This window comes from Callorhinus ursinus, unplaced genomic scaffold (assembly GCF_003265705.2).
Source record: "Callorhinus ursinus isolate GAN/ISIS: 27379988/994484 unplaced genomic scaffold, GSC_fseal_2.0 scaffold46, whole genome shotgun sequence".
NCBI classification, from domain to species: domain Eukaryota; kingdom Metazoa; phylum Chordata; class Mammalia; order Carnivora; family Otariidae; genus Callorhinus; species Callorhinus ursinus.
The window spans coordinates 2328998-2344288 of record NW_027397108.1 but is presented as its reverse complement, the minus strand read 5'-3'; the positions used below and the strand labels follow the sequence as shown (position 1 = coordinate 2344288).

At 40.9% G+C, this 15291-nt stretch overlaps 1 protein-coding gene across 1 annotated transcript; it reads right to left on the bottom strand.

Annotated features, from left to right (window-relative positions):
• Positions 1–5947: 5947 nt before the first annotated feature.
• Positions 5948–14626, bottom strand: CLEC3A (C-type lectin domain family 3 member A). The gene is made up of 3 exons (XM_025860384.2): positions 14128–14626; positions 9447–9530; positions 5948–7546 (listed from the first exon to the last, which is right to left on the bottom strand). The coding sequence occupies exons 1-3, from the start codon at positions 14240–14242 to the stop codon at positions 7152–7154; spliced, it is 594 nt and encodes a 197-aa protein (XP_025716169.1). The 5' UTR covers positions 14243–14626; the 3' UTR covers positions 5948–7151.
• Positions 14627–15291: the final 665 nt, after the last annotated feature.

Genomic DNA, 15291 nt, shown 5'->3' with positions numbered 1-15291 from the left:
TGCGTTTGCTTCTAAAAAGATGAGGGCCCTTTTCTCTCTGGTTCTTGAATATCAGTTTACAGCTGGTGATAATTTTCATTTTCTAAGCTTCTCCTATAAGCAGCAGATTGTACAGTGCCCTTCTACCTACACTGTCTCATAAAATTGTCACAAAAACTTACAATGTAGTAGTAGTAGTATTCCACTTCGTAGATATTCTCAAATGTTACCTGCATTTTACAGATGAGGAAGCCAATTGCTTGCTCTCTGTCAAAAAGCTGGTTTGATAACAAGGCAAATAGAGAACACAGTCATGTCCATGAGTTATCGCTGCCCCCCTGTACTCAGCGGGTGTTGGGGGTAGAGAGGCTAAGTCAAAGGGGATATATTTCCCCAGGCCGGCCTCACCTTGGTGCCCAGGAGAAGGCAGAAGCCAGGCCGCTGGCCCTTCCTCTCCAGGAGGCTGAGCAGGTGCTCCTGGAAGACGCCGACCCTGGTGAAAAAGTGGCCGTTGCGCCAGCAGCCCTCCACGTTGTCGAAGTCCACTCCCAGCGGCCTGAGGAAGCGGACGCTGCGGGGGTCCCTCGCAATCTGCTGCGGGCGCGCCAGCAGCGGACCCCGCGCGTGTGCGTCCTGCACGGTCAGCTTCAGCACCCGGCCGGTGCGGACAGCGACGAGCGCAGCCGCCAGCCCCACCGGCCCGGCGCCCACTACCAGCATAGGCACGCGGGCGCGCCGCCGCCGCAGCGGGTCAGCAGCCACCTTGACAGCCAGCAGCAGCACCAGGGCCAGCAGCGTGCCCAGCGCCGCGTCCAGCGCCAGCGCCTCGGTGCCGCCGTCGGGCCCCGTGGTCCCCGCGCCCATCGCCCCGCGCCTCCTTCCCAAGCCTGCCCCGGCCCTTGGGGGGATCCTGCTCTGCTGCAGCCACTCCCCCCCGGGCGGGGCCCCACCCCTCCTGTCTCTCTCTGGCTCTTGGGGATGTCAGCAGGCAGACGTCCTAAACACGTAAATAGTTCCAGAAGTGGTTGGGGCTAAGTATACCCCTTTATCGGGCTCCGGGCTCTGTCACCCTTGGAGTCTGTCCTTTTGAGGTCACTTCTTGAGACCTTTTAAAGCTCCGTCGTTGTACCCCTACTGTATTTCTTATTACATATGTCGTGGTTCGTAATTATGTTCTTTTGGTAACTATTTAATGCTGGTCTGTATGTTTTTGTTCTTCACGGTAGGCCCAGTTCTTCGCACAACGTGCCATTTGTCTAACCCGATAAATACACCAAATGTAATAATAATGTTACAGACTACCTGTGAGGCTTCTTCCAACTGCGCCACAATCTGTTTTTGTTTTAGCTCATTACACTAATGAATATTTGTCAAATTAACCATTACCAAAAAAAAGAACTGTTTATTTTTAATCCTAATAATTTTATGAGGTAACTATTACGAATATTATGAACTGCTTACATTATTGTTTTAATCTTCCTCAGTTTATTTAGAGATTGGTGTAGGATTCAGCGAGTTAAGATGACTTCTTCCAGGTCACAGAGCTAGTGAACACACAGATGCTGGTGTTCAAACCCAGGACCGACTGATTCCAAAGTTAATGGCATTTACAGGACCTGCTGTTTCTTCAGTTTCTACAGTCCTTTTAGAAAGCAACTTAGCACCAAGTTGCAAAGTGTCTAAGGTTATTCCCACCCTTTGATTCAGCAGCCACCTTGACAGCCAGCAGCTGGAAATCTGTCTTAACAGGGGAGGAAAATCCAAAGTAAAAAAAAAAAAAAAAAGATGTCCATTACAGCATTATTTACAGAAAAAGAAAAAAGCAAAATTCCCATTTATTTAAATAAATAAAAAAATTTATATTTAGTTATTTAAGTAGAATTCCAATCATAAAAGTATTTGAAAAATTGCAATCATATATGTCCTTAAAGAATAACACCTTGGAGGGACGCCTGGGTGGCTCAGTCATTAAGCATGTGCCTTCAGCTCAGGTCATGATCCCAGGGTCCTGGGATCGAGCCCCGCATCGGGCTCCCTGCTTGGCAGAAAGCCTGCTTCTCCCTCTCCCACTCCCCCTGCTTGTGTTCCTGCCCTTGCTATTTCTCTCTGTCAAATAAATAAATAAAATCTTAAAAAAAAAAATAACACTTTGGAATATTATGGCACCATGAAAAGAACGTTAGGAAAAATCTAGGAAAATGGTTATTTTTATAAGTAAAATAAAGCTGGATATAACATTGGCTAATGAAGTATCCTCCACAACTCTGCATGTGTGTTGGTAGGATTAGACACTGCTGGGTATATATACTCAATAAATATTAATTGGATAAATAAATGAAAAAGACAGATAAAGGATAATTTCTAAAATATTTTTTCTACTCTTCGAATTTTTTCTATGGTAAGATGTTTTTATATTACAACAAAACTATAAAGATGCCATAGAGTATGTGCTTACTCATAAATGGTATATGCAAATTTCAACTCACTGTCCTGGAATGATCTATCATTCCTACTGATAGATGAGGAGTGGGGGCCCCCAAATTTATTCTCACCTGGAGTCCCATGTGTCAGAAATGTGCAATTTGGGTCTTTTGATCCCAGCTCGTATGACCTTACCTGACCTTGAACTGGGCTGCCATGTTCCACGTTCTGCATTAGGAGATAGGAAACTGAACTCTAGTCCCTGCCCTGTCTCTGGCTTGCTAGGTGATTTGGGATAACTCACTTCTCTCAGGGTCTCTCTTGGATTTTTACCCTGCTGATTATAAGATGGCTTTCTTTTCTGTTCTTTTTTTTTTTTAAGATTTTATTTATTTATTTGACAGACAGCAAGAGAGGGAACACAGCAGGGGGAGTGGGAGAGGGAGAAGCAGGCCTCCCGTGGAGCAGGGAGCCCAATGCGGGGCTCGATCCCAGGACCCTGGGATCAGGACCTGAGCCAAAGGCAGACACTTAATGACTGAGCCACCCAGGCACCCCTGTTCTCTCTTTCAATGGAGAGAGAGCTGTATCAAAAAGGGTTGCTCATCCTGTCTAATATTGCTCCTTCTGGTCACTCTATCTTTTATCTCTGTGTTTTTTCTTCTGTTACTATTTTCATTATGTCATTTTGTTATGCTATTTTGTCATGTCGATCTTTCCACATTTTGCGATATGATTTTCAGAAATGACCTTGTTTATTTCTTTGCCTTTTTTTTTTTTTTTTTATATTTTCCCTATCTAGATGTAAGCTCTGTGAGATCTTAACCTAGCCTGTCCTGGCTGATATGGCAACAAAAACTAGCTCAAATGGAAAAGATAATTTGTCTTGTGTAGCTTGAAGGGATTGTAGTGGCTCATAGAATTTATAGAAGCAGCAACCAGGACTTTAGAAATGACAAAGGCCACACTGTGTGAACACATACATGTACTTATTTCTTCTGCCCTCCTCCCACCCCCCATCCCACCTCATCATTTCTCATTACCACTTATCTTTGCTTTCCTTCACTCTACACGTTGCATCCATCTAGAAGGGAAGAATTCTGCCAGAAGCCCTAAATTCACTTTGTTCCAATTTAACATTTCCAGCAGTTTCATTGCCCCCATGTCAGAGGGCAGCCATTGGAAAAGATTCTAATTGGTTTTGCTTGGGCTATGTATGCGTCTTTGAACCAGTCACACTAGGAGTAGAATTGTCAGCTGTGCTTGCTCACGTGTGTGCATGTGTTTTGTTTTGTTTTTTAATCGTTAACGTACATTCAATTTGGTATTTCTGTGCAAAAGCTTATTTAAATCATTGACCATTTTGTGGTGTTCAGTTGAGGTAAAACTGCATAATAATAACCTCTAGTCCACTTAACTTCCATATGTAAATATAGAGGTACTAATATTTTCTTCTTAGACTCCAGTGAATAGTCTTGCTCTCCTCCTGTGTGCCGTGTTGTTACATCCTTGAATGTGGGAACCATAACTCCCTTATTTTCTGTCCCTCCAATATTACCTAACAAAATGCTTTATAGTTAGTAGCTACCCTCTGAATTTCTGACATCAGATTAAATGAGCTACTTAAGTAGCTGAATTTGTGGACTTCTTCATTCATTCCATGTGCTTTATTTGGTGAGGATATGATTAGTTTTCACTACTGGGAAAGCAGGAAAGACTATAACTCTCTTTATTTTTAGTTTAAGGAATGCTATTCAGCAGTGCTAGGGAAGAAAAAGAAATCATTGATCATTGCAATAAGTCCTCCTTCACATCATGAATTTGAGCCTCTCTTATTGGTATTTCCTTTAACTAATTGACTTTTTACCTTGTACCTCATTTAATGATATGGATAGAGGCATCTGTGGTAGGTAGAAAAATTGCTCAGTATTGTTCTTCACTCAGATGAACTGCAGATGTTACCCTTGACATTTGAGTTAAAGAAAACCAAACTTGCAGGAATCCATCAGAGACTGTCTCTAGGCAAGTAACTAAAGCTTTAGGCCCTTGCCATCAGACCGGGGTGTGTGATCTAGTATTCTTGGTTTCAGCTGTAAACTTTTAGAAATGCAGAATCTAGGGCCTCAGCCCAGACCCTCAGGATCTGTAACTTAACAACTTTCTCAGGTGATTTGTAAGCAAAAGAAAGTTTGAGAAGCACTGCTCTGGAGATTAGAATCAGATTCCTGGAAGGCTTGTAGGGCCATGAAGGTTGGACTTTTTGAATATAATTGATATTTTCAGGAAGCCAAGTGTTTACCCTAGGGACGACAATGGTGGCAAATGTTGATGTCCTCCTACCATGAGGTTGTGAGAGACATTACTAATTGCTCAGGGCACTCTTACCACCAGACTTCAGGATGCTTGTCCAAATTCTCTACCTAGTCTGGTAACTTTCATGGAGACAGAAAAGTTGGCCTAAGAGTTAAGGTCTATTTATTAATCTTGCCTGAAGACCAATTGTTGTTTGCTAAGTAGTGTCCAACAAGCAAAATAGACCAAAGGGAAATCTAGGTTATTGAATCTTGTGGGTATGGCTTTTGGATAATTTGTTGACCAAATAATAAAGTCAAGGTCATGAGTTTTGCCCTCAGCAAACCGGATAATCTCTTAATCCACTTCTTCCGGTCTTGCTCTGTCTCCCATTCATTTGCTCTTCCTCATGCTAAACTTGTTTGAATTCCCTTCACTAACCTTCATCTTTTGAATTAAGCTTCTTCTCTTGATCTTTCTGGTTGGGGTACTTGGGAGAAGGATCATTGTAGCTATAAGCCCCATCTCCTGAAGACCCAAACTCTGACACTGACTTGTATGAACCCTGGTTATCTTTATTCACCCTTTTCAAACAAACTCAGACTGAATGCCTCGTCAGGGTCATCTGTTGCCTAAAATATTACCCCAAATGATAGAAACTGGGAGAATGGATTAGAATCCACTTAAATTGCCTACTTGAACTGTTTGATGTTGTCACAGTTCCCCCATAGTTGCCAAAGATGTAGGATCTGAGTCAACTTTTTAAGTTCTGGTCACAATTCCACTACTTCCTGGAGTGTGATGTGGGGCAAGTTAGCACGTATCTCTTTTCTTCGGTTTGTTCTTTCGGTGAAGTGGAATAATTCTAGAGCCTAATTCCTAGGGTTGTTCCGGAGATTAATGAGAATTATGTAAAATTTGGCACTGTACCTGGAGTATGATAAGATTTTACTACCATTAATGTCTACTAATTTCATTATTGTCATAATCTTTGAGGGGATTTTGGCTTTGTTGGAATAGAGGATTGGGCAGGGTCAACCAAAAACAATTGGAGGTACAACTTTCTTTTTAATATTCTCCTCTTCCCTCCAGACTTAAATCTTTATTGTCATGTAAAATCATTCTCCTAAGACATCTAAATCACCAGTTCGGTCAGATCCAGGGTATTTCCTCCCCCAAATTGTGCCACGTTTGGTATAAACCAATGTAGTTTGAATAATTAATCAACATCCAAATATATCCGCATCAACCAGAACTCAGGCTTTATTGTGCAGTGAAAAAAACTAAAACTTAATTCCAAGCACACGTAATTAAAGTTTGCAGAGAAAGATATTGTTCATAAAACATATTCGATATTTAAAGAAAAAAATAACAATTGAAAAACAGAATATACTTAGAATTGTTGGCTTCTAAAAAGCCCATTTCCCTCAATCCTAAACTTTGTAATTTCATATTAGGCGATGATGTTATTTTGTACAATCTAGTTAAACTATTTAATGGAAATAGCATTTGACAGAATAAAATATTACATAGATGTATGACTACAAAATAGTATTATTTAAATCCAATGTTCAACTTCAAAAGATAGATTGCCCCTAATAGACTTCAGTATATGCTCGTTTAAATATATATATATAAGTACATAAAGTATATAAAAAAGGAAATGACATATATAATATCAACCCTCGATTTCATCTGAGTGGATAAGGATACTAAAGCCAGGGAAATGTAGACATATTTTTTTCTTACATATTTTCCCATACCCTCTGCCTTAGGGTTACCCGTTTGAGTCAGAAATTGTAATGTAATTCTGGGACTAAACATTGACCAAATATGCTACTTTATCATTTCCTTGCAGAACTTGACTAGGACATTTTCAAAATCAGTGTGTGTATATGGTGGGGGGAAAGGGTCATGAAGAAAACAAAGTTAAATCAGAACATTTCTGAGACATCCATGTTCAGATGTGGCAGACAAGATGCAGGTCCCACCAGGGGATGCAGCAACTCAGAAAAGTTTATGGGCTAGCAAGGTGCTATGACTGGGATGGAACAGACTTGGCATCAGACTGAGGTTTCTGGATTATATCACACCCAGACTCTCTGATTGAGAGAATTCTCATCAATCAAATACATACTAAACTTTAAAGGGAAAATCTTCCAGGTAGCTGTTGTGTTTTTAACACAGACCTGGTTTCTGTACAAGGGAAAAGGCCTAGGAAAGTGGGAAGGATTTGATAGCCCATTTTGCAGAAGCCGCATTAACAGTGTTCACATAGCTGGGTCATTATTTTCTGATCTCCTATACTCCATGGAGGGCAAAATCACAATGAAATGTGGTAGCAAAATTGGCTGACTCCTGTATTCCTATGGACACAGATGCCTGTGTGACAATTCTGACTGACTTTTGTGAACCATCAGCCTATAAATCGTGACCCATCTTGCATTTTTGAGAAGAGTCTATGAAGGGATGATAAATTCGCAGATGTACCTCTTGCTGCTACGACAGACCTCGTCACTCCATTTGCCCTGAGCTGACTGGGAGAACAGGGCACAGTTTTCTCGCTTACCGCCATTAGGCTGTGCACGGTCCCAGTTGAGGAAGGAGAGGGTGACTCCATGGACATCAACAAACTTGCCCTCTGTGATCATGTCATTGATGCCCAGCCAAAAGTCATTGACACCTGGAAGGCTTCTTTTACCATAGTCTCGGAGGGCATTGATTTCATCAGAGTTTCTGGGGATAACCAAGGTTCCTCCCTTGGAGATGCAGTCTTCGTTGGCTTCATGGAAGTGCTTCATGCCTTCCGAAGCAAGGTAGCATTTCTTGTGAACTTTTGTGCCTCGGAGACAGACTGTAAAGATGTGAAATTTGACATATTAAGATGCTTTTTGAGTGTTTTGCATCCAGGCCTGGACTTGGAAAATAGCAATTAATATTTGTGGATTGAATGATGTGTCATCATAATGATGAATTAATATTTATTGGAGATTTTGTATGTGTCAGACCCTGTGCCAAGCACTTTATAATAATGAACTCATGTAATAATCACAGCAGTCCCAGAAAGTGAGATTTTATTACTCCCACTTTTAGATATCAGGATATTGAGGCTTACAGAAGTTGTTACTTGTAATGACTTAGTGTGTAAAAACATAAGTTACATAGCAGATAAGACCATTAACTACATAAATCCAGGTCTGTCCCACCCTCAAAACATTTTTAGCGTCATGCTGCTTTGATACACACATGCTTGGTAGTTTGTATAGCTCTACTGTGTGCTGATTTCCTTGGAACTTTTGGAACTGGGTGGTATTTCATAATTATTTAAAAAACAAACAAAAACAGAAGTGTGAGTTGACATATGGAGTGACAATGGTTTTGTTATGCAGATAACTCAGCCCTGGTAATATTGTTTGGATTATCAAGGATAAACCAAACATAAAGATAGTTTTAGGGCAAAGCATTGGAGAACCAGGCTCTGACATTTATTAGGTGTGTAATTGTTGGAGAAAACACTTAATGTCTCTGTGTCTCAGTTTCCTCATCTGTAAAATGAGGATAATCATAGTGGCACCTATCTCGTAAATTGTTGGAGGACTAATGTGTTAATGTCTGTAAAGCATTTATAGTGCCCAGCTGTGGGGAAAGCGTTAATAAAACTCTTTTGCCTTCTGTCTGGTCATTTGATCTTCCTTTAGCTTCTGAATTCTGATCCTAGAAACCTGATAAAGGGAATATGTCAACAGTATTACTAGGCAAAATTGCTTATGGTAAAAATGACCTTGAACTGGTCACATATAGCTAGCCTGGGAGTTATAAATCCTTGATGGAAGGCCATAACTTTAGTCTTCCCTGAAAGTGGTAACTCTTATAATTGGACAGGTCTCTTGAAGGACCCTTGAAGTTCTGCTTTTGGAGTTGCTGTGTAAGGTATTGGATCCTGGGGGTATAAGCCTTGTGGGCAAGGGCTGTTCTTGAACCCATCCAGTGTTGCTCTCTTTTCCTTACCCTGGGAGCCAGGGAGGGTAGCTTTGTAGGTTGCTGGGAGTTCTACCTCCATGTAAAGAGGAATGCCAAGCTGTGGTTCTAACCAATGGCCTTCCATTTGCATCTGGTGCTCCATGTGGCCAGAGTGAGTCCTGTGATCCTATATTTAGTTGAACCCCAGCAGATCTCCCAATGGGCACTTAGTAAACATCTAATGAATGCTAATTACTTTCACCAATTAATATTCACTTCAATTCTGTTTCATTTCCTATTAGAGAAGAATTATGAGCAAACTTTTAAAATGCATTATTGAAATGCTTATTTTTATTTCTCTACCACCGATATATAGGAGAAGGGAGTAGAAAATCAAGCTGATTTCCCCAAACAGTTGTCTGTCCAGCTTTTGAATCCTTTCTCCTGGACGCCTCTCTGGGTTGTCAATGTGTCTTTTAGAAAGTGTCAGCTAGGGGCGCCTGGGTGGCTCAGTGGGTTAACCATCTGTCTTCAGCTCAGGTCATGATCCCAGAGTCCTGGGGTCAAGCCCCATGTCAGGCTCCCTGCTCAGTGGCGAGTCTGCTTCTCCTTATTCCTCTGTCCCTCCCCCTGCTCCTTGTCTCTCTCAAATAAATAAAATCTTTAAAAAATAGAATAATAAAAAGTGTCACCTAGAACTTGACATGTACTCTAGATATGGTTTGAATTACTGGCAAATCACGATTTCTTTTCCTGTCTCTTTTGAGACAAGGCATTGATGAGTCGGGTCTTACCTGTCTGTAGGGCTTGCATTTCCTTCAAGGCATTGACTTCTCTCCAGAGCTTTTCAATCTGAGTCTTCAGGTCTCCATTCTTTTCTGGGGACATTTTAGGGTAGGAGGAATGAAAAGCGTATGATTAAAATAAGATAAAAATAAAATAAAACTTTGGAACCCAGAATCTAAGGTGAGGGTGGTTTTGATGAAACTGAGCCGAGTGTACATGAAAATTAATGGATGAAAATAAGTTGGCCAGGAAGATTCATAAGAGCTTGGTTGTGATAATAATACTAGATGGTCCTTCTTTGAGACAGGGCTGCTGTGCCTCTCCAGTCCCATCCTGTGGGACTGTCCCTCCATCAGGCATCAGACTTGTTCACTTTCAGAGTGAGGTGTGTCATCTCAGGATCCATTCCTTTGGGTTCCTCCTGCCTGGAACACTCCTGCTCCAGCTCTTGTCCATCTCTCGTTGAGCTGAAATATCTTTTCTAGAAGGCTGTTCTGGTTATCGTCTCTATATTAACATCTGTCTGACTAATCTGTTTCTTTGAACCTTTACTTTTCTTCTGAGCACTTTTCTCTAATCTATATTTTTACTTACTTAATTTCATGTGTCTTATTGTCCATTGGTGCGCTTGGTGCTTAACACAATGCTTGGCACATAATAGCTGCGCATAATGTTTGTTGAATGAATAGACAAGATTCTAGGACTGATGGGGTCTGTCTTAGAAATTGACAGTTTGAACTCTTCAAAGGCAAGAATTATAATAAATTGTAATAAATAACAAAAAGGAAAAATATTAAGAGCCACCATACACTGGACACCAGGAGCTTAATTCTTTCAGTATTCCTGTGAGATAGATACCATCACTATCCTCAGTTCACAGAAGAAATAGAGGCACAGGAGGTCAAATTAACCTGCCATAGGCTAGCCAGCTAGTAAGGTGCAGTCAGGATTTGGATCTGTCTTACTCCAAGTCTGTGCTCGTCACATCCTTCTGATCTGCTCCTGCACAGTAATTGCCTGATCCCTAGCACATGGCCTTGAACAGAGAAGATGCTTAAAGCTTGGTATGAGCTGTCCCCACCTGCCTCCTTATATAGATACCGTATGGGGAATCTGTGTTCTATCCTGGGTTTTTCAGGACCGTCCCCAAATCCACACATGCTGATTCATCATCCTCTTTAACATGCGCTTTGCAAGTCAGGTGTTTCCACGCTGGGTTAGGAAAGCCTTCTGGGATACCCAGGGATGGACCCCACCTCTGTTTCACTTGATGTTGCACATCAATTCTGAAAGCATCCAAGTAGCTCAGCTCGGAAATACAGTAACCCAAGAATTTCCTCAGAGACCATTCGATCCAGAATAAATATAAGGGTACATTCAGAATGCAAAACCATCAACTGTTTGGAGGCCAGGCTCACAAAGACCGCTGAAGACTTGCTTCCAAGTTTCAAGTTGTCAACCATACAAATGTCATCCGCCTTCCCTCTCAGCTTCCTGCTTCATTCTATATAAATATGTGGCCTCCATAGGAAAGCTGTAAACGTTGTAATTAACATGAAGACATGAATAACATAGGCTCCTGGGAAATCATTATGGAAATCATTGTCCAGGTGACTTGGCTTCTGCTTCTAACCTTTGTGACAAATGTGGATGTGTTTTGTCTACAATGAATACAGGGAATATTTCAATTTAAAAATTAAATTTTAGGGGCACCTGGGTGGCTCATTCGTTAAGCTTCTGCCTTTGGCTCGAGTTGTGATCCCAGGGTTCTGGGATCGAGCCCCACATCGGGCTCCCTACTCCGTGGGAAGCCTGCTTCTCCCTCTCCCACTCCCCCTGCTTGCGTTCCCTCTCTCGCTATGTCTCTCTCTGTCAAACAAATAAATAAAATCTTTTAAAAAAATTAAATTTTATTCATTTCTGCAACATATAATTTATTGAAACCTATGAGTTAAATTACCAGGGAAATTTTGTTTTTGAGTTAAGTCCCTCGATTGCCATTTTGAGTAAAACAACAATAACAACAACAAAAACTCCCTCTTATTTTATTACTGTTTTTCTCCAGAAGTAGTTTCAGTATAGAAATGCAGAAATAATTCCTGGAAAATGACTTGTAAACCTATGAAATCTACCTCATCCTCATTAACAACCAAAGAAGTGTCAACCTTTTTAACAACCAAAGAAATGCAAATTAAAAGCGAGATATTTTGTTTTTTGGTTAGATTGACAGAGCTTAAGCTGATGATATGATGTTACGTTGTCAAGGTGTGTGGGAATGGTCACTCTCATATGCTGAAGATGGGAGCAATGTGGGTTGATGCTATTATTTTGGGAGACAGTTGGAAAGTGTGATGAACCTGCAGTTTTCTAGAGGTATATCATAGCATCCTACCTAGCATGGGTTCAATATATGTGTACAAAGCAGTTCACTGAGGCAGTGGATCAAAAACAATAGAATGGAAGCCACATAAAAGTTCACCAAGAGATAACAGATGACATGAATTGTGACCCATCTGTGCAATGGAATATTATGCAGCCACTTTAAGGACTGATGTATCCCTTATGTTGATAGTTATCCAAGATTCGGTGGATGAAATAAATTAATAGCCAATTCTTATTTGGTTAAAAATAGCAGGTTTTAATTGTGCATTAGAAGAACTCTGGGAATATTATTTCCCAACACGTAATAGTGGGTAATTTTGTGAAGAGGGTTGGGAGAGAAAAAATGGCTTTCACTTTTGATTTCATAAGGTTTGGTATAATTCCCAGATACTTAAAATGTTTTAAAATTGTGTTAGTGGAGAGAGAAGTGTTTGGTAAGTTTAGGCTTATTGCATCACTTACTGCTGTAGAATCTACTTTTTTGGACTTAAGAGTGAAAACTCACAAAAACTCCTTCAGGAGGATGATGCTGAAGAGGTGTGCGCAGTCAGTTAAAAGGCAAATGGGGAAGAAGAGCATGTGGGTATACATGCGTGTGGCTGGGGGACTTCAGAAACATCCCCATAGCACACACACACACCCACATGTTCACACCCATCTCCACGTCCTCCTCGCGGTGAAGAGATGCTGGGAGGAAAAATACGCCACGTGGTCACACAGTATCTTCTCCCTCCCTCCTCCCCCTGCCCTCATCTTCACCAGTATACTTTACCACGGATGAGAAGTACTTTAACCTTCCATTTAAAAGAGGTAACAGGAAAGTTTAATATTGTATAAGGAAAAAGAGTCCACTGAAGAAATCTTGCATCAGACCTAAATCATAGAAATAAATGCCCCCTCTTCAGGGCACTTTATAATATGCAAAACACACACCAAGACAAGCCTCCTTTTTAACCCACCAGCCATCCATGTTGTGTCGAGTCTGCCTTGCACTTTGTTGGTATGTTTCGTATGTTTTGTTACTAATGAAGTGAAATTGATAAGGAAATAGTGTCATAATATTGACCTTGAAATACGCTGATATGAGAAAGAAAATGACTCAGAGAAAGAGATAAAACATCACTCTTTGTCTCCCTTGTTACTTTTTTCCTCTTGCTATGCTTTCAGCATATTGCAAATAAATTGCTGTCATCTTTGTTTTTTGCAAGATTTGTTTTTTCTTTTTTAAAGATTTAGTTATTTGAGAGAGAAAGAGAGTGAGCAGGGGGAGGGTCAGAGGGAGAGAGAGAATGTCAAGCAGACTCCCACTGAATGCAGAGCCCAACGCAGGGCTTGATCTCACGACCCTGAGATCATAACCTGAGCTGAAAGCAAGAATTGGTCACTTAACTGACTGAGCCACCCAGGAACCCCTTTTTTTTCTTTTTTGCCTCTTAACCCAGTTCAAGGCATCCAGATTTGGGGATTGCTTGGAGATTCAGTTTTGCATTAAAATGTTTTCAAACGTAGGGATGCCTGGGTGGCTCAGTCAGTTAAGCGTCTGCCTTGAGCTCAGGTCATGATCCCAGCGTCCTGGGATCAAGTCCCACATCGGGCTCCCTGCTCAGCGGGGAGCCTGCTTCTCCCTCTGCCTACCACTCCCCCTGCTTGTGCTTTCTCTCTCTGTGCCTAATAAATAAATAAAATCTTTAAAAAAATGTTTTCAAACACTACATGACTTTGCATGTTGAAATATTTTTAAGTTTAAAAAGAGGTTCAATTTCTCTCTTCCATGAAAAAACTTAAATGTGTAGTATAGTCTGTCTTTATATTGTCAGAGGTATGAAAATATACCTATGTGATAACCAGTGACAAAATGGTCTAACCTTGACTATACATTTAATAAGATTATAGTTATCTTACAAATATATTTGAACAGTTATATAATATCTAGGAATGAAACAGTATACTCTAATTATTAATCAGTCTATTCTATTTGACCCCTTGTTCATAATAACCAGATATCCACGTATCCAGATTAACTCCCTCTGAAGAACATTCTTCGTGGCTAAGCTCACTTGACAAAGGATATACAACACAGAAACTCTTTCTATTAAAAAAAAAGGACCCCACTGCATGATTCCTTTAAATATCAAACTGTTCCAGAGAATTAAAAGGTCACTCAGTCCCTTGAAATGCCATATCCACATGATGGCATGGTACTTTCACCAGAGACGGTTCTCCTGGAAGAGTTCGGAAATGAATATTGCCCAGTCCCTCCCCACACTGAACAAGCCTAGAATTTTGCTGGCCTGAAAGCCCCGTTACCTTTCACTCGGCGTTTGCTGTGCTTCCTGGCTTTAAATTTGGATGAATGGCTGGTGGTCTGGTCCAGGAGTAAGGTGATAACCAGGATGTAAATTACAAGTCCATTCTTTGCCATGGCTTTTGGGCAAGTCTGAGGACCACTGCCAGCTCCTGTGAAGTAGCTAAGAGGCACGTAGACTGCGCAGCTACATCTTGCTCTGGAATGCCTGGGGCCAGCTTTATAAAAGTGCGAGTGAAGATTGGCTGGAATCCTGCTGACGAAATGTTTGAATTCCTCAGCTGGCCACAGCAGAAGGTGGTCCCTTGTTCTTGTGTCTCAGGTTAAACTTTTTTTGTTTTTAATGTTCCTGTTACATTTTCTACTTGACTTGCCTTTTCAGACTTAACTAAGGGATTAAGGGTTTTGCCTGCGTTCTTCTTCTTTCTTAAAGTCCAGGAGGTTTGGAGTCTCTGTGAAGACCTCAATATTTAAGCCCTTGATTTGGAGCTCTGAAGTTCACTTAATCATCTGGGAAATTCAGTCCCGTTTTCAGGGCAAATAAATAAATAAAGCACACCCAAAAAACTAGGAAAGCTCCTGCTGTGTATGACTGTGTGTGTGATGCTGGAGTCTACACACATTCATGTGTCTACTCAGCTCAGGTGAAACTTGGGAATGGTTTGCTCACAGAGCATAACAGGGCTGGCCAAAGTGGATGGTCCATGATGAAAAAGAAGGCTTTCTATTAGGGTTTTGTGAATTCATGAAGAATTTCATTTTGGGGAAACACCTTAGAATGAAAAGAAAATTAAGATGATGAATTATTTCTCTAAGAATTAATATATAATATCAACTATAGCTATTTTGCAAATCCCTGTCACCCAACACTTTCTGCCTTGAAATTACCCCAAACACTTAAAAAAATACTGTCAAAGAGAATACAGAAATAACAGAAGAATAGAATGAAAGACTCGGTATAATTATTCTTACCTTAACAATGGGCTTTTTAGGACAAATTCTAGGAACCAGATAAGCTTTTGTATCTAAAGCAAGGGACGTCCATTATCTTTCTTTTTCTTTTTGAGACAACATAGGAAGAATCAAGGGGTGATTCATTTCCTCTGGACCTTGGAAAACCACAGTCTAATCTATCTTCATTGCCTTCCTGTAAAAGTCTCTCAGTA

What these genes read in the sequence shown, in the direction of transcription:
- CLEC3A (XM_025860384.2), bottom strand. Translation starts at nt 14,242, where the DNA reads ATGGCAAAGAATGGACTTGTAATTTACATCCTGGTTATCACCTTACTC. An exon ending in CAGCAAACGCCGAGTGAAAG is followed by an intron (nt 9,531 to 14,127) that starts GTAACGGGGCTT and finishes AAATGTCCCCAG; the next exon opens with AAAAGAATGGAGACCTGAAG. An exon ending in AATGCAAGCCCTACAGACAG is followed by an intron (nt 7,547 to 9,446) that starts GTAAGACCCGAC and finishes ACATCTTTACAG; the next exon opens with TCTGTCTCCGAGGCACAAAA.